Raw genomic sequence first — 27,298 nt, forward strand, 5'->3', positions numbered from 1 at the left:
GTCTCGATGCATGCCGATCAATTTCTAGCTTACAATACGTGTCTCCGGATGCTGCAGTAACTGGTAATTATCTGCAACAAGATGAAACAGCATCTTACCGGTGAGCTCCCTCTGCGCCGCGGGAGAAAAGACGGTATCTTTTATTATAGACTAAGGACTTGGCTTTTTCTTTTTCTTTTTCTCTCCCCTTCTTAATTTGGCCTTTTCCATTCAATTATTTAAGGTTTTTGGTTTTTTTCTTTGTAACCTTTAAATGTCATGTGCTTTTGAATAAAAATGCCATTTAAATAGTTTCGCGGATTCCCCTTTATCTGTTGTTTTGACGATTTTCATTCTCGAACAATTTGCTAAGTCCGAGAGGAACGTTCGAAAAACACATATTACATATCCCTCGGAATGTCTTTTATTTGTGTTTTGTTGTAGAGTTCATCGGTTATTTGTATATATTTATATATTTTTAGAGACCTACAGACATTTTGATGGAGGGATGGGAACATTAGGAAAGGGGGTCCCTGTTCAGTAGAGCTTACAGTCTAACACGTAGTAGGGAGTGGGGAGACATTGAGATGAGCAGATAAGTGGAACTGCAGCATTGTTCCAGGGCCCAGTGTCGTGAGGGACCCAGGCCTCTTATCTGTTCCACGAGCTGGCAATTTGATCAGGTCCCACCACATTGTCTCCTTTAAGGCAGTGATTTAACTTCAACTGGAAGTGACATCATTTCCAGGCGCGCAGCACAGGGAGGGAGCCACCGGCCATGAGGAACGTCCGGAAGAACTAGCAGTATGGAGTTGGCGAACATTCAGATGACTAGAGTAGTGGAGCAGCCTCCCAGCAGAAGTATTAGAGGCTAATGCAGTGAAGGATATGAATATGGCTCCTGATTCTAGGATGGAACCAGGGACGAAGAAGTAAGGTTTGAGGACTTACAGCAGCTGGAGTAACGAGCAGACTAGTTTTCTTCATTGCATGCTGGTGAGGACATACTGGTACGGAAGGAGAAGAGGGCCCTGCTTTTTTGAGCTTACGCTTTTATAAGGACGTTAATGGAGAATTTTAGAAACATGGCCCAAGGTTCCAAGATGGAGGAAACAAGATGGTTTTACCAAACTCAAATTTTAAAGCTTCGCCTTAACTCAAGATTTAATTTTGTGCCTATAACATTTTTTATTAACATTGTAAGACTATAAAGGCCAACAGCAAGAGAGTCTAATCCAATGCCACCAAGGTCCTCAGATCTCAGAGGTTCCATGCTTGCTTATTAAAGACCGTAGCGTATTTGGTGTTACCACCACCTGTCCATTTAGTGCCACCATTAAGTAGGGTTCTGTTCATGCCAGGGGAGATCAAGCACCTTCTGGTCTGCGGGGACAGGTAACCCCAAGTGGCCCCATCGCTCCCCACTGGTAACAAAAATAAGCACCGGCATACATATTTACACAAACCTACACACTCAAGCTAACACACATACACACTCATGCTTACATATACTTACAATAACACAGTTACACGCTGATAGTCCCTCTCTTACACTTACACACACACAACAATGCTCAAACACACACACAATTCATGCACTCACACACCTACACATACACATTAATGCCCATACACACGCATTCATGCTCACACGCACTTACACATTAATGCCCATACACACATTCATGCTCATACACACACACACACATTAATGCCCATACACACACATTCATGCCCACACACACTTACACATTCACATTAATGCCCACACACACACATTCATGCCCACACACACATACACATTCATGCCCATACACACCCATTCATGCCCACACACACATACACATACACATTAATGCCCATACACACACATTCATGCTCACGCACACTTACGCATTGATGCTCACATACACACATACCCATTCATGCTCATACATAACCCCTCTGGCTTTCTCAAAAAGCCAGTAGATGCCAAAAACCTCAAAGATCTCCTGTAGGTCAATTCCAGACTGGTGGCATTCATTTACTTACTTATGGACTCGCCTTGACAAGGCTCCAGCTACGTCACTTTTGTTTCCGAGCTGCGAGGTGATGAAGGCTCTGTTAAAAAAGAGATGAAATGATACAGTATGTCACGAGACCCTCTGCGATATTCATCACGTTACTGTATAAGTAAGTTTCCACACCGCCAGAACGGAGATTGGGCATCAATTCTGAATTGAAGCTCTTGAAAGCAGAATCAATGACGCTCTGTTATAACACAGCTCTCGCTAACAATTTATGGAGATTAGGAAGTCTCTGAAAGGTTATCATCTGAGTCTTTGGAGGAAAAAAAAAAGGATTTTATTCAAGATGATTGATAGTTTTGTTCAAAACAGCTTGTTTAGAGCTTTAATGCGGACTTCAGAGAAACATAGAATCGTCTTCTCATACACCCTGAGATTGGGGTAAAAAGCCTGAAAAACCCCAAAACATATAAACAGGGATTCTTGATCTGATTAGCAAAGATGTTTTACAAATCATTCTGTAGTCTGCATGTCCAATGGTTGCTGTTGATTGGTTCAGGCAGCCTTTATAATGGCGGGAGGAGGAGGAGGAGGAGGAGAAGGGCGAGAACCTCAGGACAGGAAATTGATCAGATAACACTGGCTCTGCCACCGGCTGCCACTAACCTCAGCTTCCACAAAGTGCAGTTTTTAAGTCCAATGCCGCCAAAACAATTACACTGATTGGCAAGCAAAAAAGACACAATATAGATAATTTTAGTAAATCTTCATAAGGTCGAAATCCCTTTTTTTTTTAAAGTGATAATATCTTCATAAGCTTGGTACCAGCTGTCAACGAGAAGTGTCAATTTCCTGCTCGGAGAGCATTTTACCAGCCCCGCTAACGGCTCTGTGTCTCGCGGCATCTGGGTCAATAACTTTAATGTTACCCGTCAGTAAACACTTGTTAGTACAAACTGCGAGCGGTCACAATTGTCGACTTTTAGAGAAAACGGCTCAGCGTCAAACGTGGGCTGTAAAATTGATGCTTTTTCTCATGAAATGGTTTGAGGTTCATTTTTAGGTCTTTAAAGGAGGTCTTCTTCTCCTCCCTCTATCTTAAAGTTTAATTAGTTATACGATGTGCAGATCAGACCTATCTGGCCCATCTAGTCTGCCCGTTTTTTGTGTTTGGTCTCGTCAGGGTGGCTTGTCAGGAGCCGTATGCCTATCCCATGCATGTTTAAAGTCCCTCACTGTATTAACCTCTACCCCTTCTCCAGGGAGGCTTTTCCATTTACCTAACATCTTCTTGACTCGCCAATCGAAGAGGACTCATGTCAGATGTTCCAGGCTCTAAATGATCACGATTTTTCATTATTAGAAGGAAGCTTGAGAACGTTCATGGCTATGATACAAAGTTAGCTGAAAAATTCTAGGTCATCAGTAGGGAAGAGGTCGAGACTAAATGAAGAAGCGGATAAAATGGCTTCCTTTCTCTCGACTGTCTGGTCCTCCAAAATACACGACGTACATAGGACTTGCTTCCTTCAATTCCTTTTGGTTCCAAAAAGATGTGATGGCGCCAATTCTTCTTTAGAACCTTATTTCATATGTTATATATCAGGAGTTCAAGCTGGAAAAAACACTTTATGAGAGCATAGAACATTCATGAGTTCTAAACTGTACAAAAACGTTCTTAATTTACCTAATTATTCCCATTGTATTTAGTCTGTAGCTACCAGTTGGCCACGTGTTAGACACTGAGGAGCGTTGCTCTTCTCGAAGGATGAGTGTGCCGAAACTTTTGTGTGCGCATCACCAATTACGAATCGGTCGATTGTTTTCAATCTCCTAGAGACACGAGTATCCTTAACGCAAACAAGATAATTAACAACATCAGAGGTCCCCATGTTATTCTGTTCAGTGGATTGGAACGTGTATATACATTTAATTAAGTTGGATCGGAGCATGAAAATGGCAAACTCATTTGTTATTCTTATAAAGGGTAAGTCCAAGCCGACACATAACTTGAATTTCCTTGTTAGCAAAAGTATATGTTTTACAAATGTTCTTAACTCCATGGTGACGTAAAGGGGTGCTGCTGCCTTTCAAAAGGAAGCGAAGATATCCACGCTTATAGCTCCCAACAGTCTCGATTTTGGATATTGTTCCACAAGGCAGCCCCATGGGAGTGATTGGCAGATTGTGGAGATACTCTGATGTCCACTGACCAGCCCAGGGAGCTGTAAAATAAATAGAAGTCTGTGCTGTTGTAGCAAAGACCTCCATTGTGGTCACCTGGTGACCCCCTTCAGGTAAGATGGCTGGCTGACCATCTTTATGGCTCCATCATCTTCCTCACACATGCCCCCCAACCTTTTGCCAATCCCACCCAATTTAGGAGCCCTGATTTGGACACATGAAATGTTGGTGGTTATGTGTATACCTCAATCTAAGTGCATCAGGTAAAGTTTGGAGTTTATCCTCCAAGCCTGACTTTAAGATTAAAAAATGCGTAACCACACACTTATGTAGGCAAAACCATTTCGTATATAAGAAGGACAAGCCGGTCAGCCATGAAAAGTCTTGGTATAAAAGCCATAAGAACATTTAAGGAAGCTAGGATCTGGGATAAAGGGTAGGAATTCCAGAATTTCCTATTCTAAGGTTATCCCACTTCTTCTACCCCAACCTTACAAAAGCTGCCTCAGCCAATCAACAACAATCAGCAAATGAACTACAGAGGAGAGATAATTTAATGAGCAGCAATAATAATTGAGATTTTGGGAAAAGGAAATTAAGATGACTGTTGATGCAGTAAATCTGAAACATTTCAAGCCCTTATTTTTTTTTGTTTTTTACATTTATTGTATTTTTTAATTTGGATTATATTTTTTATTTTTATTGTATTTGTTAATATTTTACACTGGTTTATTTAGTGTAGAGAGCTGTAAAGTGGAGAAATCACATCAGTTTGAGAGATTAGATTATCTCAGTAAATATTCTTTGGACGGTGTTAAGAATAGACTTTATTACCAACACATTTGGAGTGTTTTTGAGGGTTGCAAAGTGAGAACTGAAAACCTTGAATTGACTGTTCTTTTTAATTAAAAAAACTAACATATCCACTCCTGCCACACCAACAAAAAAAAGAAAAAAAAGAAAAGGAAACGTTAATGGGAAGAAAAGAGAAGTTTAACATCAATTTACAGCTTTCCTAACCACGTGGCGTCATTTTTCTTTGCAGAAAAATTGTGTGAAATGTCATAAGCTTTGTTTAAGCTTCAAAAAAAACTATTATTCCATACAATTACTTTTGCACGAAAAAACGTAATTTTGCTTCTAATTTCGCATCGGAGCACATGGAAGAAAAATCGCTTTAAATTCCACTTTGCTCACAATTATAATACCGAGTGGAAATAATTCGATATAAATGGACATCTTATATATTTTTTATGTTTAAATAGAAATATTCCAACTCAATGAACTCTCTTTTCTTGGCTTCATTTGAAAGCATCTTGCAAGTGGTAATAAAGACGACCAGGATGAAAGTGCGTATGGATATTTTGATCATATTTCACCAGGGCCAGACTGGTGATGACGGGTCGGCCCTGGCACTTTAAGGCCAGGGCCTGATAGCGTGAATACAATGTAGGCTGTGGCCTTGCATATCTATCCACCAGCTCTACTTAGGCCTTCGGGTGGCCACTGGCCTTAAAGTGCCAGGGCCGAATAATCATCTCCAATCTGGCCCTACGTTTTTATGCTCACATAGCATGGACTAAAAATGTGATTGTGCAATAAAATTCACCGGTCACTTGCATTATAATCATTTTTTGTTATTTGTGCTGTATGTGGAGGATGGCCGCCATCTTCCTGACCCATCACGTAGTTTAAATTGCTGTATCATTCTAAGATATTTCATAATGGTATTTTACAGAGGACTTGTACAGCTGGGAACAATCTATAGCTCTAGAAGCTCGTGTGCCCTCCGCTAAAAGAGTACAGTGAAAATCCACGACGTTGCTGACAACTTCCTGTTTGGACACACAGTAGAATTCTACTGCAATCTGCAGTGAGGGCTCATAGGAAATGGAGGAATATTTGCATGTTTTATAAGGGTATTTTACAGAGGACTTGCACATCTGTAAACAATCTCGTTTGCGCTAAAACAGTGCAGTAAAAATGTTGCTGACAACTTCCTGTCTGGACACACAGTAGAATTCTACTGCAATCTGCAGTCAGGGCTCGTGGGGAATGGGGGAAAACTTGTATGAAACAACAGAACAGTTAATAAAGATAATAATAACACAAGCGAGCGATGATTTCCAGTGCCTGATTCAATTATGGTTTTATCTCGGATGTGACAGCTCCCCTATAATATTATATTGAGCATACGCGGCCTTATTAAATTCATCTAACCTGGTTCAAATATATGATGTTGACAGGTCTATTGTGTTTCATTATTAGATTATTTCGGTGCAATTACTTAGATACTTAATATACCACAGTGAGTTTCATATTATTTTGTCCACCATGACACCATGTCACAGTTTGTAAAGTGATATATTTTTATTTTTTTTGTGTTCCAAGTAATTTTACATGGCGTTGTCATGGACAACCATCATTTTATCAAGAAATATTTTTTTTTTCTATTCAGTAAATAATTCCATACAACACCTGCAGGACCAGATATGCCATTCCAGCAGTACATATTTGACCTTATTGGCCGCCGACAAACAAGGCATTTTGCCCAGTGTGCCAGATGGCAAGTCCAGGCCTGTTATAAATGCTCGGAGTACTTAACCGACCAACGTTTTGTGCCATGGTATGCAATGGGATGCTTGGAAAACATATAGTACAGAATATTATCTGAAATAAATAAATTTTAACAATATAATACGACCATACAAAACCAAATATTTGCATAGAAGAATCCCTAGGTAGGTAGACCAGGATTGAGGATTGTTACAACGTACATCAACATCGAAGGCGTCTTTCAGAAGCCAGCCTGTACGTGTTGGAATATTTCCTTGCAGTGATGCTAAAAATACATTTGAATCACTTCATTCCGTGTAGCTTGTTATCATGTTAATTGATTGGTAACCCACGAGGCTTACAATAATCCGTCTCATTACCATATAGTCATTGTGAGGTTAGTCACATATCTCTGTGGGAGATATTTGCAGGCAGAACATTTCAAAATGGGGATTCGCGATTCCAATAAGTGTTATCATTATTCAGGTAATGTTCGTTCGGTTCATACAACCAATAAAATCAACAGGCAGCACGGCTATTTAATAACCCTATGCTGTTCAACAAGACCCAGAAGAAAAATACAGAGGGGATAATTAAACATGGCATTCTCCTGACTAATAAACACTAGATAAATTATTTCTGTTTACAAGTGGCTTTTTTTTTGTTGTGTCATAAACTGATAAAACCCTACGTAAAATAAAAAAAAATTAAAAAAAAAATTAAAAAAATCAACACAAAATTTAAAAAAATCAATAAAAAAATAAAAAAAAATATAAGTGATTGGACTTTTACAGATTTAATGCATCAACATAAGCAATGAATTTATTCCTTGAAACATCTGTGCCTGCCTAGAGGGAGCCATTTTGTCTTTGAAAGACCCGCCCCCTTCTCATCTCATTTATGAACCTACAGAAGATATAGCATACCTCGTGATCTTCCTGATTCAACAATGAAGCTTTTTTTTTTCCCTCCACAATTTAAGTCAGAAGGAAAAGGGCGTTCTCACCGCCTTCAGCTGATTACTATATTACTACACCCGCGGCTTTCAATACCAGAACAAATGTCTCTAAATAAAGATCCATTGAGGAACACCAGGGAGATAATTGTAGACTCTACCTCAAGGAGACGTTTATTCCAAGAACACTGCAGCAAATACTTTTGTATGGATTGGCATATAATGAGTCAAATGTTACACTTCCTACCCAGAAAAGTTGTTCAAGCCAGGCTCCTATGCACGATTTAGCCAAGTTCTTCTAATTGGGGGGAGGGTGAAATTATGGCCGCCATTATGCAGGAAAGCCTTCCATCATCCCCAACATAGAGCAAATATAACACCTCATGTGCATACCTGGGAACTTCTGGGCTCCGGACACGGCCAGGACTTCCCACTGACATCAGCGGGAAACACCCCCATTTAAAGGAAAAATCCGGAGGATTCGGGTCTTGACCCGGAGAACCGGAGAAGTTCCCAGATATGCTCATGTGCCACCATTACAGGTTGGGTTAGTGGAGATATTTACTCCTCTGGTTCTTTATGAGGAACTCATATCAAAGTTCTTTCATATGATATCTTGGGATCTACCAAGACCTGTATCTTCAAGTGTTTGGAGATTCTCCGCTAAATTGGTGGAGAGATAGTAAGGCAGGAGTTGTTAGGAGTGGCAGAAACAAGGTATGGTTGGGTGGGCAGACCCACCTCAGATGTCCATCAATCAGCTGCCATACTTCAGAAGAGATCCAAAGATTCTCAGTATATTTCCAGAATATACCCACCTTAAAAATACGGTTTATTGTTGGACAGCTTTAATAAAAAACAAAAAAAAAATTAAAAAATTTAATTATATTTAAATATATATATAAAAAAATTAGATTCCCCCAGTTGGTTTCTGAAAAAGTGGCAAAATATACATATTTTTTGACAAAATTGATATCATCAAAAAGATGCACTAGCGAGTCTTAACGGAAAACCCGAATGTATTTTTCATGAGAATTTAATCTTTACATTTTATGTTTCTTTGCAGTAAATCTGAAATAAAAAAAAAATAATAAATAAATAAAAAAAATCTAAGTGGGACATTTTTGGTCGAATCTCAGTATGAATCTTCAAAACATTCTAAATTACGGGCAGTAAAATGAATTCACAGCTCGCTATCACAATGCCTTCTAACTGCGGTCATTAACCCACGTGAAGCTTGGTCCTTCAAAATAAACATCTGCTTTTGGTTCATTTTTTCCAGCTGGACATTTTTTGGAGGCTTCATAATAATAATGATAATAATAAAAAAAAACATTTTATTTCTTCGCCTCGATCGTCAAAATACAGGAAATACTTTTTTTGTCTTTTTTTTTTGTCCTTTTTTATATTTATTTGTTCTTTGGGACAAAAATTGCTGAGCACTTGTAAAAAGAATAAATAAAAAAAATCAGCAAAAAAAATTATGGCATTTTTTAATTAAGAATTTTACAATAGAATGTATAATTAGCCGTCACTATTTGACGCTGGTACAAATTAATTGGAGACTCATTAGGGGGAAAACATCTTTTTTTTATTTGATTGAAGACCAAATAGTTCATTGATTGGAATAAAGTGATGTAGAGGGGATCTGGGGAACAGGGGAGGAAAGAGAGGCATCTGAAGGGGGAGAAAGGAAAGGCTACGGGGGAAAGAGAGGCACGGGGATTTGGGAGAGGGACTGGAAGAAAACAAACAAGGACACTTGGAAAGTATGATGTCTTCAAGCATATGTTCACGCCTGGAGCACAATTTTATGGCACTGTTATCATATAGCTTGGTGTTTGCAGATGATTGACGCGTATAATTGCATATAACGCTCTAATATAGCACAATTCACAAAATAACTTGCTGTCATCTTCTATTTTGACATGAATAATCCTCGTGCTATATCTACCATTTACATATTATGACAAAAAGCACTCTTTTTATGAAAAAAAAAAAAATACGAGGGAGCTTCAACATTTTATGAAGCGCAACGGTTTTACTTGATAAAAAAAAAATATTGCGGAATTTTAGAAACATATAAAAAATAGTTAATAAAAAAATAATAAACGCTTACAGGCAGTTACGGGGTTGCGGTTAACGCATGGGTGGGAGGTATGTATAAGGTGCAGAGAATGGGGCAGTCACCATAGCAACAAGAGTTTTTTTTCTTCAAATAATGCCTATTTTTTCACTAGGAAACAGGAGAGAATGTGATATTTGGCACACACATCTCTCTCTTCTCTCGGCCCCATTAGGCCCATTTTTCCTGCTGTAAAGACTCAAACCTTAATCAGTCGTTGGGCCCGTCTTAGATTCAGGAGCCGTATGTCTATCCCATGCATGTTTAACTCCCCTCACTGTATTACCCTGTACCACCTCTGCCGGGAGACTGTTCCCTGTTCTGTAAAGTAAAATAACAATTAACACTTGTTGACTTTGGTGGTAATCTAATGCTAGTCATCCTGGTTGTAATAAGCGGAGATACTAATTGCAGTTATTGCAGTACATCAGTCACGCTAACACCAGTGTCTTTACAGGGACAACCCTGCGATGCTACATCAGTGGCTGTTTTTCTTTCATTCACAGAACGTAGTAGAATTCTACTTATAATGGATTCTGGCACCAACGATGACAACAATAAGGAGAGAACGTGGTTATCACAGAGTCCTGATTCATTTCCACCCACGCTCCTCCACTCTTACACCCAATATTCCTATTGTTAACGACTGTCGTCACCGAGAGAATAACAAGCTACGAGTATTCCAGAGCCAACATTTATGAGTCTATCACTGTCATCGGGACCATGGAGGATAGGGGAAATACTTAATAATATTACCTTTTTAATATTCTTTCCTGTTAACGTGATCTGTTGCCTCGTAAACAAAGTTGATGTTAATCTCAAAAAACGTTTACAATTCATGTTAACATTTTTTGTGTTAACACTTTAAAGATGTGTACAATTAAATTTTTCCTGGAGACCATGGGGGTTAGGAAGACCATATTAATATTCTTTCCCGTCAACGTGATCTGTCGCCTCGTAAACAAAGTTGATGTTAATCTCAAAAAACGTTTACAATTCCTGTTAACATTTTTTGTGTTAACACTTTAAAGAGGTGTACAATTACATTTTTCCTGGAGACCATGGGGGCTAGGAAGACCTTTTTAATATTCTTTCCCGTCAACGTGATCTGTCGCCTCGTAAACAAAGTTGATGTTGATCTCAAAAAATGTTTACAATTCCTGTTAACATTTTGTGTGTTAACACTTTAAAGATGTGTACAAGACCATGGGGGTTAGGAATAAGATGGCCCAGTGGTAAAAAGTTTGGAAAGCAGATTGTTTAGAGTAATTAGAACCATTCCATTGGTTGCTATGACGATATACCACCTTTTCAACTATTCCTTTAGAATAACCTTTTATGCTCAAACTTCCATGTATCCAGTAGTGTATTTAGCTTTGGCACTGCTCTAGGCCTGACCAACCAACCACTCCATCTGCGACACCATCTTTACTTCTAAGTACCGGGATATGATGTCATACACGTAGCGCCAGACAGAAGGAAATTGTAGAGGACTATGCTGACTCGACACAGCTCTCCATAATGTTAATGGGCTAGCTGGTGAGGTCTTTTAACCGGCACTTTGAGCAGTGGTGCTACTGGTAGTGTGATTCAAGGTGTTTCCTGGTTATGTGGCAAAGGGGCTGACGCCTCCTGGACCTGCTACCCTAAGTTTAGTCGACCTAGGCCTAGGGTATGCCGCTGAATGTATCCCAGCATGCAGCTGGATTTCCCTTTCTGGTCGGCTACCCTTATATCATTGGTGCAGGAAACAGGTAGTGGCTTGGATGAGTGCCCACGGTACCCAAAGAGCCACATTGTAATATTTTCATGAAAAAATATTGGGGAAAAAACCTAATACGGACTGTTAATAATTTTACCATTCTTAGTAATATCGGGGCAGATGTATGGGAGATTAAACCAGGTTAGGAGCAGGTGCAAACCATAATTATACGGCTAGAGCGGAAATGTTGTGCGCCATATAGTTATACGCTGATGTCAAAGCGGTTATATCCGTACCTGTCTCCTGTTGCCTTCCGTACGTCTTTTTCCATCTGCTGCTCTGCTTTAGAATTCTGTAAATTCGATAAAATACTCATTTATGCCAAAAAAAAAAAAAAATGACAACAGGTTCTTCGTCGATGTCGCAATCCTACGTCGACCATTTGTTCTAAAGGAACGCACGCTGTTAGCTGAAATAAAAGCAGGGCAAATTGGGTTTCGGCTAATTTCCTTTGCGTGATTTCAACGTTTAAAGGGTAGTTTATGCAGAAAGCGGGCAGCTATTACATGCTCTTTTTTTCCCCCCGCTACTATAAAGGGCAAATTACTTACTGGAGCATTACAAGGAATAATCATTCCGTGTATTATAATTTTTTTTTTAAATTGCTGGAATTTTGTAGGTTTTTTATGGGTTTTAGGTACAGTATATATATGCGATATACATATCAAACCATACAATCGCATATAATGCCCTGTGAACAACCTCCCATGAGAAGAAGTAGAGGCTCATACAGTGAGGGACATTTAAACATATGACTCCCGAGTATGAGATGAGACCAAGGACTGATTGAGGGTTGAGTCTTTAAAGCAGGTAAAACAGGCAGACTAGACGGGGGCCGGATGGGTCTGCCAGCGGATTCTAGGTTCCTGTTTCCATTGAATGACCTGTTGACCTGCGCTGGTGTCCTTGGAGCACAAATTCAAGATTGGGTACCACAAGGAGGCGACATCTCTTCAAAAGCCTCTTAGCTTTGGGCGAAACCATGAAATATGGAGCACTGTATTCTTGCCTCCACATTCCTTCCAACGAAGGGCGGATAAGGCAAGAAATATCTTGGTAAGTCTGGTGGGAACAAGATCTACCCCTAGATGCCTCACGGGTTTGTAGAAATGACCCCGTTGCTCCTCTTAAGGTTAGAGGCTAGCCCAAGTCCCAAGTTAGAGTGTGCATGGGAATTTAGGCAGTTTTGCTAGCTTTCCATGTATTATTTCTGAAAAGTTGGTAGGGTAGGGGGTGATCAGAAAGCCCAACGCTTAGTCCGCCATTTGCAGACCAGGGGAGTTCTAGGTCACCCTAATGAACAAATTTCACATCAAGCGGTGGAAGACATGGTTGACTTGTTTCAGGAAACATCACAAGCTACATACCGCGAATTATAATTCCGGAGATGAGATAAGCAAGCTGGTCATTCCTGAACCAGTCCCGTGGGTCAGCCATGTTGAGCAAAGCCAGAACGAAAGCTGATAGACTCCCAATGTCAGACTCATCTATGGAATCGGGATCTTCTCTATCAAACATTCAGCTTCCTGGTGACCACAACATATGGTGGGCATTCATTTAAATGGAGACTTAATAAGAATTTAGAAAGAAGAAGATGGGTCACCAATTTCAAGCTTCTGGTTCTTTCGTTGTTTCTAATAAATACCAAAAGTAGCGTTTAAACCCAAAGACTCCAAACCTCCAGAAGGTCTTCCAGGGACCATCAAGTATTTTAGGATCATATAGTCTCACCCCTGATCTCTTTTCGTTAACAAGGCTCTGATACCAAGACCACTATTAGTAATACGCGACAACTAAGTGTTTATTTGCCGGGTACCTTTGCATCTCGCATATAAATAATAAAAATAGCCGCACTGTACTAATTGGAAAAAGCAGAAACTCAATAATTGGTCCGCAGTGAATGCGAAAAAAAAAAGTGAAGAATGCCGTGTTTACCTTCTTATCTGTGACTTATAGCTGCGGCTTTTTGTTGGATGGAGGAAGCGGAGAAGATTCTTAATTAACCGAGTTGTTTTCTGCTGTTAATGTCATATTGTGCGACAATTTGCCAGAGATGGGGGAAAGAATTCTAATATAGGTTTCTTTATGATATTTTTTTAGAGATTTGAAGCAATCGAATTGGAAACTCCTTATTTTTTTTTTTCCTCGTCAGTGAATGTTTATGTTGTGATATGGTGACCAGAGGAAGGGTTGATACTAGAGTTGTGCATGAGGCCAAAAGTCGTTTCGGAATAATTGTTGGTTTTGGGTTTTTTTTTCGGACAAAGAACTTAATTTCCTGCCCTTTCGGTACAGATAAAACTATCAGGGCATTTCTCTGGAAAACAATACTTTTAAAAATAAGTCTCTGTCTGTGCTTTCTGCCCGCCCCTCCCAGTCCTGTATGTGCCCCCTGCACTCTCCCCCTACGTCTCCCTGTGCCCCCTGTCCTTATCCCCCTAGCCCTCTCTCTTTCCCCATTTCTCACAGCCTTCCCTGCCCGCCTTGCCCTGCCTGTGTATTTGCCCTTTCCTTTGTCTTGCATCTGCGTCCCCACCTGTTTGTTCACCTTCTCCAGCCGCGGTCTAGTCTCCTCTGATCTCTCTGTGCAGCTGCAGAGATGATGCTGACAGGACAGATGGGAGTGGGAGAGCAATAGTGGGAGGGAAAGTGAGTCAGTGTGCGAGACAATGCTGCTGCTGAGAAGATACTGACAGGAGAGAGGGGAGCGTGTGTGTGGTATACACAGTGCCTGCAATAGGGCTACCCTAAATTATAAAATAATATTTGCTTGTCTATATGATGCACAGCCTTCCTTACACTGAAATGGTTAATTGTAATTATGTTAGTTTGATAACATTTGTTCCCCTCCCCATAAAGTGTATGTTTAGCTCCAGTACCCAGTATTATGGAAAGAAGATGTCCCCCTGGATTTTTTTCCTTTTCTTTGTTTTTTTGTAGAGAAACATAAAAAAATTGACAACAGATCAGAGCCCCTGAGATTTTTACCTCTGCACCTCTCTATTATAAGACAATGTTTTGGTTGAAATTTATAAAGATATTATTAAAAGTTTCGTTTTAGAGTGATCTGAGTTCCTTTGCGCCATATAGTTCTTTTCAGTATAGATATCTCCGGTACTGCAATGGTTAAATATAGCCTTTTTTTTCTCTCCTGGGGCGTTTGCATTAGCTAATATTTAATAAGCAGCGCCTGTTAGATTTATTGGACTGTGCCCACTTTGAACCTTAACCGCATTCTCAGGGAACGGTGCCAAGATGCCAATCCCAGCCTGTTTAGGCCGGCCTGACCTCCCCCCAAAAAGTATCATCTTCTAATTAACTGGCAACCCTTCCAGTAAAGATGTGTGAGAGAGAGGGCAAAAGAGATGAATTAGCTAAAGCAGGCAAATGAATGAACGAATCTTAATTAGATTTCAGAGGTTTTGCTAATCGTTTTTTTTGTTTGTTTGTTTCATCGAGGACCCTCCTGGTTATAGAAGATTTGTATGAACGCATAGTAGAATTGGTGATCTTATTACAAATTATCCAGAAGCCAAGTTGTCCCCTCTTGGAGAAGACATTCTCGATGGTTGGCCAATAATGCATCGTTGAATCTAAACAATATTTTTAATAATAATTGAATCATTTTCGTATTTTTCTTTTTTTTTTGTAGACACTACGACTTATCTCACAGAAAGATCTGAGCACTTTAAACCGTGTAAGGACAAGGATCTCGCCTACTGCTTGAACAACGGTGAATGTTTTGTGATCGAAACGCTGACGGCATCCCACAAACACTGCCGGTAAGTCACTGGTCTACGGTATGGTAGAATTTCGACGTGCCGGTGGCAATATACCTTTGTTCATTGATGTTTGGATTCAGTAAATACTTTGGTATGCAACCTAAATGATAAGAGGACATCAGATAATAATGTTGTGTTTCCTTCATTTAAGTGTTTGGTGAACGTCAACTCCCATGAGGATATCATAAAATGAGCACTATGTCTTCCTATGTCTCCTCAGTCAGCAGACTGTAGGAGTCCTTGACATGTTGATATATGGACGGTTCTATGTTGGAATGGCCGGATTGCAGTAACGGAGGCCAGAGAAGCAGAGCATATAGCAATCTGGTACCATAGGCACCAGGGAGACCATCAAATTTGAGAGCCAGGTTGGATACTGAGTGAGCTAGACTGGAACTTAGTCTGAAGCCAATGGTCGAGGACCAGACATTAATCACTGCAGGACAACATTTGAGTAACCCACACACATCAATGCCAAAGAACAATGATCCAGCAAGATAAGGTAGGGGCAGCCCCGGTATAGAAAGGCCCCAGATGGATAAATAAGCCCCGAGTGTGTCAGGAACCAAGCTAGCACGATAGGGCACATGGGGAGCCTGAGCTTTTTTGGTGACTACTGTGCCTTCTGGTAGTGACAAGGTTCCCTAGCACCAACACTAAGGGTTCCTGAAACATAACCCTAAGACAAAAGTGTCTTTTTGTCCATCAGAAAGCTGGCAAAGACAATAACGACTTACAGGTCACTTATCTACCATGTATGGCCAAAAAACATAACCAGATTGTACTACAGAGCAAGATATTTGGAAGACACGTTTGTAATACGTATGTTGACATGTAGGTCATGGTATCGCATACATGCGTGGCTAAACCTACTATGGCGTACTAGTGCTAATTAGCAGGGTTAACCAGGTTGAGTATTACGGACAACCTAGCAGGGGTTTGCGGTTGAAGGACATCAGCCCCTCAGCCTTCATCAGGCCCTAATACTCTTGGGAACCGGTGGCTTACGCCTCATCTATGCTGAGTGGCGACCAAAACTGGGTGACCTGGGGCCTTTTTATTTAAGAAATAGTTGAAAGCCAGGTTTAAATGCCCCCTGTTTTAAGCTGTGACCCTCTTTGTTTCTCGGCTTGTTCTGATGACCTTCCCTGTAGCAAAGTCTCCGACAGAGCTATAATGCCAGCAAGTTGAAGCGTCTAATTTTACATTCCGTGAAGCATCTCTGACAGTTAACTTTTAAGTTGCATTGATGAGTAATATTAAACCATCAGTGGTGAGTTAAGATATGCTCCTTTGGCTGGCAGTACAAGTTTATCAGACGCAATGCTTCATTGACTCCATTCTCACGTATCTATCAACGCCGCCGTTTAACAGTATTGTATGAATTACTGTGCAGCAGACTGATAAAATGCCATTAAGCAGCAAATTCAACAGCAAAACCCAATTGCATTTTGTTTGCCTTTGTGAAAAAAAAATACTCCACTCTATCTCTTTATTTATTTATTTATTTTTGCAGGCCAATGATGCAATTTAATGCCAACCGCTAGTAAATTTAGTCTTGTTGCTGCAATAAACACCTCCAGCCACTAGAGGGGGGCTGTGAGGCGAACAGTAAATGAATGAAAAAAGGGTCCGATGCTTATTTTATTAAGCTTGAGGGGGGGAAAACAACAACAATAATGATCTAAGTTAGGTGTAATTACTTGTGTAGAAACCTGTAATAGAACCTGTTGGTTTCGTTATGAGTATATATTGGAAATTAGCAACATTGTTCTTCTCTGAAAACCGCATTATTGCGGGATTAGATCAGCCGTTAGGATAAGTCTAATGAGGCATAGGGCTTTATAGTGAAAGAGCATTCTAGAATGCTAACCATAAACTGATTTTTTTATTTTTATATGGCAACTTTTAGCCTATCAATACTTGCTTCTCCTGTCACATGACTACAGGACGAAATATGAACAGGGAAGGTTTTCACGTGATTAAAGAATTATTTCTAGACATGTCTGCCCAAATCTTTGAGCGGTAACACTGACGATGATTAAACTGTGATTCAATTTTAGATCATTTGTATATATTGAGGAGCAAACTGTTCCTTGTAGACCAAAAATGGGCCTAATGGACACAAGTTTTATGGCCGTCTATGGTAATAATGATGCTTATTTGTGTGTGTGTCTACATATAACAGTAAATCATAGAATGTTCCCAGTTGATACTACTGTGGGTCTGGTCCAGCCTCACTTCAGTGTGGGCAGGAGGGAGAGTTGGAGGTGTGCCCAAACCAGAAATGTCATTGGGTCACCAGGTACCTAGATGTCCAAGGATGGGCCAGCTCGACTTGTCTCCCTTTCACCAACCCATCCACCCGTATCCCATACCCCCAACATTTCAGGTGTCCAAATGGGCACACTTGTGTTGGTAGTGTGGCATGAGTTGGCAAGGGGCGGGGGTGCCTGGAATTGGGCGGGGCATGAAGCATGGCCACCCACCTTTACCCAGATAGCCACCTTGCAACTCTTCGAGCTGCAACAGCACAGACCTTCATTGCAGTCTTATCTCCCTGGGCCACCCAGTGGAGATCAAAGGGAAGCAGGACAATGGGGAAGCTTCGAGAAACCCAGGATGGCTGGGCGGAATGGCATTACCAACTTTTGCTTAAGGTTCTAATTCAGCCAAAGCAAGAACACTGATGTTTTCAACAAACTCTGTGCTTTTTTAATTCTTTTTTTTTCGTGGTAAATATAAAGAACGTCAAGCGGATGATATTTGTAATTTCCCTTATGTAATTTAGGTAATTTGTTTTGGCATTACTTATAAACCAATGATTTTCTTAACAGGAGGTTTGCTGATTGCCCTTGACTTAGAAATATCCTGTATTATAACACAGCTTCTTCCCCTGTAAATCCTTCCAGCTGTTCTTCCTGTCGTCAAATCAATCTTTTGTAACACTGCAATTCTGTAAAAAAAAAATAAAAAAATTGTACTACAATAAAAAAAAAATATCTTATTTTCAACAGTATCGGACAATAGGTGGCCCAATATTCATGGTGTTATAAGTACAGAAGTACAGGAACAAACTGTGACCCACGTTGGCCTATTTTATTTACTGCTGGAAGACCTCCAACCTTGGTTCGAGGACTTTTCTGGATAGTCTTAGGCTTATCCTACCCAGGCTTATAGATATATATGGTGGGAGCAGTCATCTTGGAGTCCTATTCTCAAGAAGCACATGATAAGCTCTCCACATTAAGGTTTCCCTCCCCCATTTTTAATTTGCTGATTGTTGTTGCTCTCATGGAGAGAGAGGAGAAGTGAGAGAACTTCAGGGCAGGAAATTGATGAGCTGATGGTACTTCTAACCCCTTTTACCAAAGAGCTCTAGATAACTAGACCCCTGACACTCGATGGTTAGATATTCAAAAAGTGGGGAGGATCCCCCTTAAACATCTTGCTACTTGTAGACTGGGGGGTTTAGTATAACTGGACAAGCTCCTTGTAGAAGGTGAGTAGATCTTCCCAAAGCTTACGTTCCTCCAATGGGATACTTGAGCAAGATCTTCTGTTGGCGGTGGGTGAGTCAAAGTTTGGTTGGCAATGACTCGACTCACGTCAACCTGGAAGCAGCTCACTCACATGTATTAATTAGTTCATTAATCATTATTATCATTATTTATTAAAATATATATAGTCATGCTGGACGGACATCAAGTGTACGTATAATTTATCTATTCTTGATAGATTTTTTATTTAAATTATTTATGTAAATAAAAAATACATTTAACTGATGGCCCCTCCTCCGAGCCTGATACCACACCTTCTTTTCAAGCTCCGCCCCCTCCTCCCCGCATTCTATTTTTAGTTCCACCTAGAATGGGAATTATCTCGTTTCTAAGAATTTTTAGGTATTTTTTTATGTAAATGTTTGATCTCAGTGCACAGAGGTGAAAGTAAATTAACCAAAATTTTACATTTCCCTTGAGTTCATTATCCACTTAGCTCAGTGGCAGGATTTAACATTTGACTGGAGCTGGTCTCGCTTTCCGCATTACCAGCGATAAGAGAAACAGCTGTATATTTCAATTAAAATCCATGTTTTTTTTATTTTTTTTATTTCTCGATCCTCCCAGGTATTAGACTTAATATGCGTTCTGATTAGTTCGGTATGCAACAGAGAAGCTTTTCCTCGCAAATTTCCACATTCCACATAGGAAACGTCTAAAACGATTTCCCCGTGGATGGCTTTGTTTCGTCGGCAGTGAAGCCTGCGTTGGTCCCATGCCTTGGCTCAACAATCTGTGTCTTATTTGTATACCTTCCGTCTTCTGGCAACCCAAATTATATCATATATATTATCAAAAAAAATATTTTTATATTATATAAAATATAGATCAAAAAGATGACTTATGTCAATATTGTCTGAGAACAAAAAAATACAGAATTCCTCAGATTTTAAAGAGAAATTGTCATATTCATCTAAATGTCTCAATATCTAAGAACAAAAAAAAGCTAATTTTTTGATAGATTACAAAGAATTTACAAAATCTTAAAGAAAAAAATGGTTTCATTCCAAATATCCACAATCCTGATTCTTACTTTTATAGTCAACATATTAATCAAGTTTTTAGTCCTTTTCATTTTAATATAAAAAATTCCCTCTGTTATTTTCTCGAAGCACATCAACCAGGCCTCGGTTGAAGGAGCCAAGTCAAGATGTCACAAGACTACTTGGGATGAAGATTGAGGAGTTGTTTGCGGATAACAGTTTCGTAAATCAGCCTCACAGATAAAGCAGTGTAATTAGTTAACTAGTTAGTGTAATTAGTTAACTAATTAGTTAAAAAATGTGGCTTTTATGTGGACCATTGTGGTAGAATCTCATCAATAAAGAAATGGGTAGAAATGACCCGCAGTCCGGTTTCTCCTCAACTAGCAGGAGCCAGCATTGTTGGTTCCGTGCTAAGAGCACTGGTATACTGTTACGGTTTGAATGCCTGATCACACGATCAGGGGGAAAAAAAGAAAAAATATAGGGTACTATGTAAGGAGGGATGCATGTGGCCTCTTGAACATAAACACTATGTCTGTGGGGTATGTCTGTAATCGGGAGAATTTTGTGCGGATTCAAATATAGAAAAAGTAGAATCAGGGCTTAACTAACATATGGTAAAAAAAGACAGAACTCCACTCTGAAAGCTGTGATTGTGATAGTTTTTCTTTAATGATTTATACCCTTTTATTAATAAGTATAAACCATTAATATCATCGAGAAACGGATGCCTCGTGCTACTTATGTTGAGACCCAGAATCAAAACCGAACTCAAAATTATTCATTTTTACAAACAAAATATATAACAGTAATCCACTTTTTTTTTTTTTTTTTAAATATATATATATTTTTTTTCAATGGAAAATTCTTATCTTCCGCTAGTTCCCAGAAGGTACTGAAAGCGGCGCGTGCGAATATAATAACGTTTCTCTAATTCATTCTGCATGCGCAGTGTTCGTGTACAAGAAGCGAAATAAAAGTGGAAGGGGATTGTCGTAAGCGTCGGAGCATTCTGCGCGGATTCATGCGTTCCGGCTGATAACGGATGAGTAACAGAATATAATAGGTACATGGCTGAATAGTTTATTTTCTGAATATTATCCTTTGAGCCTTTTGGAGAGCGGTTGGCTGTATTAACAAAGGGCGGTGGTTTTTTTTCCGCGAGTGGTGGAATCGGAGTGCGTTTGTTGCCGCATTTCATATACTCTCTAAAAAAAAAGCAAATATTAACCCCTTAATGACATTGATTTTAATGGGTTTAGGGACCGCCCATTATCCTTAAGGGGTTAAAACGCATGCCCTACATAGAATATTCCGTACAATTCCGTACAATATACATGAATGTGTGGGCAGGCGGGCATTCGTTGTCACTACAAATCTTTTATTGTCGGTGGAATAATTGGAAAGGATACTTTTATTATACTTGTGGTCCTATCATAAGCCCATGATGAAGTGCTGAGGGAACCAAATGCATCAAGTGTGAAGAACCTGGTGTTTGGGGTTTTTTTACCAAGAGGGTGGTAGATAAGTGGAACAGCCTCCCAGATTCTACAGGTTCTATTTTTGTTGCCATTATTTACTAAATGTTATCTGTCTCCAAGACTGTGCTGCAGATAATGCTCTCTATTACTCCGACAACTATGAGGACTCTTTATACCATGCCTTGATGTCCCAATACCTCGGATACTGGCTGCCATAGTTTTGGCAAAAACCTGGTTTTATCACATGACCCCCCCCCCTTATCTGCAAACCTGGAGGCTGCCATTGTTGTCACCCATGTGATATTTTCTGAGACTTTCCCAGCTCAAACACCACACTGAGCTGATGCTTTATGGTAATGCTAATGAAGTCCTTTCCTCCATAGACTTTCAGTGTGTCTTGCTTGGTGATTAAGACTGAGCCATTCTTTTGTTCACCACAAGGCAATATAATAAGGAGTCAGAGTGTTTCTTAGCTCTTCTCAACCTTGGTAAATAGGGGGCCCTGGGGACCACAGTCTCTATTTTTTATTTCAGATTTCTTTTTCTTCTTAATTTTGAGCTTCTGGTGAGATCATTGAAATAGTGTATTGAACTTGCATGCTCTCGCCTGAAACTTACAAAATCTCATTGACAACTAAGTCCCATTTTAGTGAATATGCGAGTTGTTTAGCATGTGACCTCATGAGTCGTTTACCCCAATTATTGTCATGTTACACATTTGAACTGAAGAAAAAGCTTCTTAAAAGTTTCTGTGTTGTTTTCATGCAACTAACCACTTAAGGAAAGATCAGACAGATCTCCTAAGGTTTACATGCCTACCATGTTAAAGAGAGAAATTCGTGTTTTGTCTCCCCAACTGGCCTAGTAACATTATAGAGCACTGTACCAAGATTACAGCCTCCATAGTTCATTTCCGCCCCCAGAGCCACATGACCTAGAAAGGCGGAGCGTCGCAGTATGACATCATAACATGGCGCTACGCCGTAAGGCGGCGGCGTGGAGAGGGCAGCTGGTGGCACTGCCCTTGGTTAGGCCTAGGTAAAAAGCCACTGCTTACATTGCAAGCGAATCTATCTTTGCGTCCTTAAGCCATTAGCCCCTTTCTTTAGTGAAAATAATTGGCCAACTGCCAACAGCTGCTCACTAAGAAAAAACAAAAAGTGCTCAACCCCCCCCCATTTTTTTCTTGATCTACAGTATATCGTTTTTTGAAACAATCGTGTAAAATTCAGCATCTTAGACGCCGAAGGGCATTAAATCAGACGACATTTCTGAACGCCGGGAAAATATTGCATAGCGGTAACGGAAGAAACACATACATCAGTGAGATATCGATCTACCCGGAATGAAGGGAAATCATGTCGAACGCACTCAAAACCACGACGAGCGTTATCTCCACGCTGCAGTGTTAGCTTAAGTATCGAATATTTACAGGGGAAACGCATTCTATCTTTTTAAGTGTCTATGACGGGTTTCTTATTCTTTTCTAGAAAAGTTTCGTTTCAATGCCTGGTCTCGATAAACACTTTTTTTTTTCAATTACCAGTTTTTCAATTTTTTTGTAGTTTACTTTTTTTTTGCTTTAAATGGATATAATAAGCTGAGATCATCAAATGTATTACATCACAGCCGTCTGACAGCCTATAACCACTCCCAATCCCCTTTAAACTAAACCCTTTAAGAGACCTTGAAATTGGGGTAAACTCCGTCAGATGCGCAGGGGGGGGGGTCCTAAAATCCACATTATTATAAAAAAAAATCCTTATATATATTTCATTTGCATAAAGTTTGCTAATGTTAAAATGGCAAAAATGCACAATTAATGTATACAAACAAGGTAATTATTTTAATTGACCTGGTTGTCTCCAGTATGCAAATGAGCTTCTACATATGGGGACGGCGTCTTTGAGTGATTTTTATTATTATTATTATTTAATTATAATACTAATTTAGACATTCCAAAATTCTAATTATTCAAATAAACAAAAGAAAAAAAGATGGAAATTGGCAAATAAACAGAAACGAGTAAACAGCTCCAAAAGCCGAGAAGAATCAGTAAAGAATATGAAATGTGACAAGAATACAAAGGGTTAAATTGAGGGTCCTCTTTAGCCCCTGGCTAATTCTTTGTTTTCGCCCCATAATTTATTCTATTGTGAAACCTGAAAGGAAGATATAATTAACACAACGCAGCGTTACTCGTAAATGAAATGTTGACGGAACGTTTGTTAATTAAAAAAAAAAAATAGTTTTTTTTGGGGGGGTGAGGAGTACGGAATATTTTGTAGAGTCTGGGTAGAAATTATTTTGAAACGTGTTTAAAATCTTAAATGCCGGACCAAATTGACACAGAAGCGTATACCCCATACATAGAAATATAAAACTGGTTGGCGGGAGGGGCATAGACAGGAATGGGTGGGGCATAGGTAGGAGTAGGAGGAGCATAGGCAGGAGGTCCATGCTTTAAGATCTGCCGGGATCGGCAATCGTTAGATACTGCCTTGTAAAAGAGTCGTCGGGATCCGCATGCTAACATAAATGCCACTCGCAATCCTAATTTACGATGTTTTATCCGTACATACAGAATATCTGGGGGTTTTTTTTGTTAATAATTTTATAATTGTTTTAAATAATTTTTATTTATTTGTTTTTTTTGTGCCTGATATTTGCCATAATGGATTTATTGAAAAATGTATACTTTAGTTGTTGAAATTCGACCTGATTCTAGAGATTCCGTACAATAACCGGATGACTTATTTACCTTGTTTATCCGGAAGGGGGGGAGGGGTAGAATTCATAAGTGCCCGTTAAAATGCTCGGCTAAAACAAATTCCCCTCATTTGTATTCAGTAAACAGGAATAGCAGCGCAACCTTGCAATTATAGAACATAAAAATATTGGGTAATTTACGCTTTTTTGAAAAGAAAAAAAAAAGGAAATATCTATAATTCTGCATATAAATGACGATGCGGATGATCCATTAGCCAATAAATTATTTTTATTTATTTTGGTATTTAGAATAAAAGTATAATTCATTTTTAGATTGGATTTTTTACATTTTTTTTACCTTTTATTACCCGGCTGTTTTGTTTATCGCAGGTTTACGGAGGAATAAATTAATTTAGTTAAGCTACCAATAGCTTGTGCTTTTTATTTTTGTTTGTTTGTGTCATTTGTGTGTAATTGGGATATGGAGAATGAAATCTGAAAATAAATGAATGAATCTATTCACTAAGAGGCTGAGTGGTCAGTTACGTTTTGGGGAAATTCACCCGATCACCATCGACTGTAGTGGCGTGAGACTTTACATTTTGCGAGTTACAGGTGAGGGAATGCGAGTTTATTGTGATCCCCACTGAGGACACCCTTTTAAACAAGAGGTTGCCAATCATTACCCTTGTGGCTAGCCCTGCCCTTTCCCCTGTAGAAGAAGGGCTCTTCGTAGCCCGGAGCCATGAAGCTCCTAGTATGATTGTACTGTTTAAACCACATTTAACCCCTTAATGACAAAGCACGTACATGTACGGGCTCAAAAATGCATTGTTTCCGATGGGTTTAGGGACCGTCCATTTTCCTTTAGGTGTTAATAAACAGGAACATCGACTCCAATCCGTCCGACGTCTCCTAAGAATTAATGATTCCTTGAGATTTTCTTTCCTAGGTTGGAAAATGATCCAACATCTGAAATTATGTCAAAAATTTAATGGTACCAGATGTCCAGATGTCATAAATTCGCCCAGAATGCTCATTTGACTTGGAATGGTTTTTAACTAAATTTTTTTTTTACTGGGAAACAGAACATTTAATTGTTTATAAATTGTTTTCTCGGGTTTTGCTTAAATGAACCAATTAGGCTGTAATTCAACTGTATCGAAAAATGACATTTCTGGGGATGTGGAATTTATCCCTTCCATGGATAATTAACCCGGGGCTGCGTACAGTTCAGCAAACATAATGGAAAACTACAGTGTATACTCAATAAATCACATTTAATAACCAATGGCTCTTTTTATCTGGAAAAAAAAAAACTTCAATTTTTGGGTAAAATTCTATTTTTTTGCTACTAAATATTTATAAAACTACCTACACAAGGTCAAGAGGGAAGGAAGTATTATTACCTGGCTTATCTCCAGTTTTTAAAGATTTATTAGGATCAGCCAACGAGGCTGAGATGAAACGGAAGGAAGATTGACTTTACTGAGGGGGTGGTAGATAAATGGAACCGCCTCCCAGCAGAGGTGGTAGAGAGTAACACAGTGAGGGATTTTAAACAGGCCAAATGGAGCCGATCTTCAGGGAAAATTCCATATTTTCCATACAAACGCACACCCTGCATACGATAACGTATGTATTTCACATAAAATATAACTATGTAAGCGTTTCCCTTTAATAAAACATGAGATCCATAGAAAATGTTAAAGAGAAAGGCACGGCGGCGCACGGAAAGGTTACATTTCAATGTTAATATGATAAACAGAGGCCCGCGTCGTACGTTTTTTGTATCATAAATACCAACGCTACCCTTATTTACGAGCTATAAAAGGACACACACATATATAAAAGCAGGAACACGCGCAGCAATATCATATGCCGCATTTTAATTCAAAATATTGGAAAAGCTCTACAGCCTGGCAAATATTACATTTTTTTTTATTAAGAGTTATATCTTTCCAGTCTGCATTTACATATCTTTTCGGCTGATATAGAGATGATTTCATTTACTGAGTGGGCGGTAGATAGATGGAACAGCCTCCCAGTAGAAGTGGTAGAGGTCTGTCGGTTAATCTTGATTACAATCCTAACTTGTGTTTGTATTATTATTATCTTTTTTTTAAGTTATTTGTTATATTTTATTTCTAACTTATTGATATTCACCAAAGCATGGAACATTTCTCTTCATTTCCCACAATCCCCCGGTGCAGACTGCACTGGAATCCTACTGTCAGTCCAAGCAGGAAGTTGTTACCCACTTCCTGTTCACGACCCTGCATAGTTTTAGCGGACTGCGGATGAGCCTCTAGCGTACCTGTGGACTTTTAGGCTCCGGCTACCCAGAGTCCCCCCCTTGTGGGATGCGGCCAGGACCACCCACTGACCTCAGGGTACGCACGGTCCTGCTGACATCAGTGGGCGTTCCCGCTGATGAAACAGGCCACACACCCCATTTAATTCGGAAATGGGCTGGGAGTGGGCGTGTCAGGATCCTGCGACCTGGAGCGGTCGTGTGTCAACCGGAAGAACCGGGTGCTTCTCCCAGAGTCTCGGGGCAAACCCAGAGAGTTCCCAGGTGTGGCCCCTGCAGCACAGGTCCTCTGTAAAGCTATTATCACAAATTTCTTGGGGCGAGAGGGAGATTTAAACCAATTTTATACATCTTGCTTAAACCGAAGGGGAACAATATCGATATTTGTTAGGCATCACACATATACCTTCAGCCGCCTGTAGGAAGGTCATGTCCTACAGGGTAAACTCTATGCCTGGAAGTCTGTATCTATGGTAACTGGAGGTATAACTGCTATAGATACCAGGGTTACATATACAATAGGCTCGTCACCTTGGGAATTGTCGGTCCCGCTGGGCTTAAAGTGGCCAAGACCGATTGGGAGCGGATACAGGCCAAGATGGAGATTGTGATGTCAAAGGAGAGCTGGATATGGAGCGAGGGGTTTATATGGAGTGGGAGGAACTGGGTGGGAAGAACAGAGAAGGGGGAAAGATAGAGGGGGAGAGAGAGAGAAGGGGGAAGAGAAACTTTCTCATCACATAATTTCAATGACATAATTTTTTATAATTCATTTTTATTATTATTATTATTTATAGACTGATAATTTTTTATTTATTCATTTATTTAAAATATCTCTAATTAAAAATAAAAGTCCCCAAAAATTAGCATCAAAATATTGCGGTGTTCTTGCTTTAAAA

General features: G+C 39.6%; 1 protein-coding gene and 1 long non-coding RNA gene across 3 annotated transcripts in view; one reads left to right on the plus strand and one right to left on the minus strand.

The window, feature by feature from the left end:
* The window catches only part of NRG3 (neuregulin 3), a 181,362-nt gene that overhangs the window by 55,143 nt on the left and 98,921 nt on the right, over positions 1–27,298 (plus strand). For both annotated transcript variants that reach the window (XM_053450951.1, XM_053450952.1), the window contains exon 2: positions 15,220–15,349. In XM_053450951.1, the coding sequence (XP_053306926.1) occupies positions 15,220–15,349 (130 nt within the window). The remainder of the gene's footprint in view (positions 1–15,219; positions 15,350–27,298) is intronic.
* LOC128469114 (uncharacterized) lies at positions 9,299–9,677 on the minus strand. The gene is made up of 2 exons (XR_008345916.1): positions 9,401–9,677; positions 9,299–9,357 (listed from the first exon to the last, which is right to left on the minus strand). It is a non-coding gene; the product is annotated as an uncharacterized LOC128469114 (long non-coding RNA).

This window comes from Spea bombifrons, chromosome 11, assembly GCF_027358695.1.
Source record: "Spea bombifrons isolate aSpeBom1 chromosome 11, aSpeBom1.2.pri, whole genome shotgun sequence".
In the NCBI taxonomy this organism is placed as follows: Eukaryota; Metazoa; Chordata; class Amphibia; order Anura; family Pelobatidae; genus Spea; species Spea bombifrons.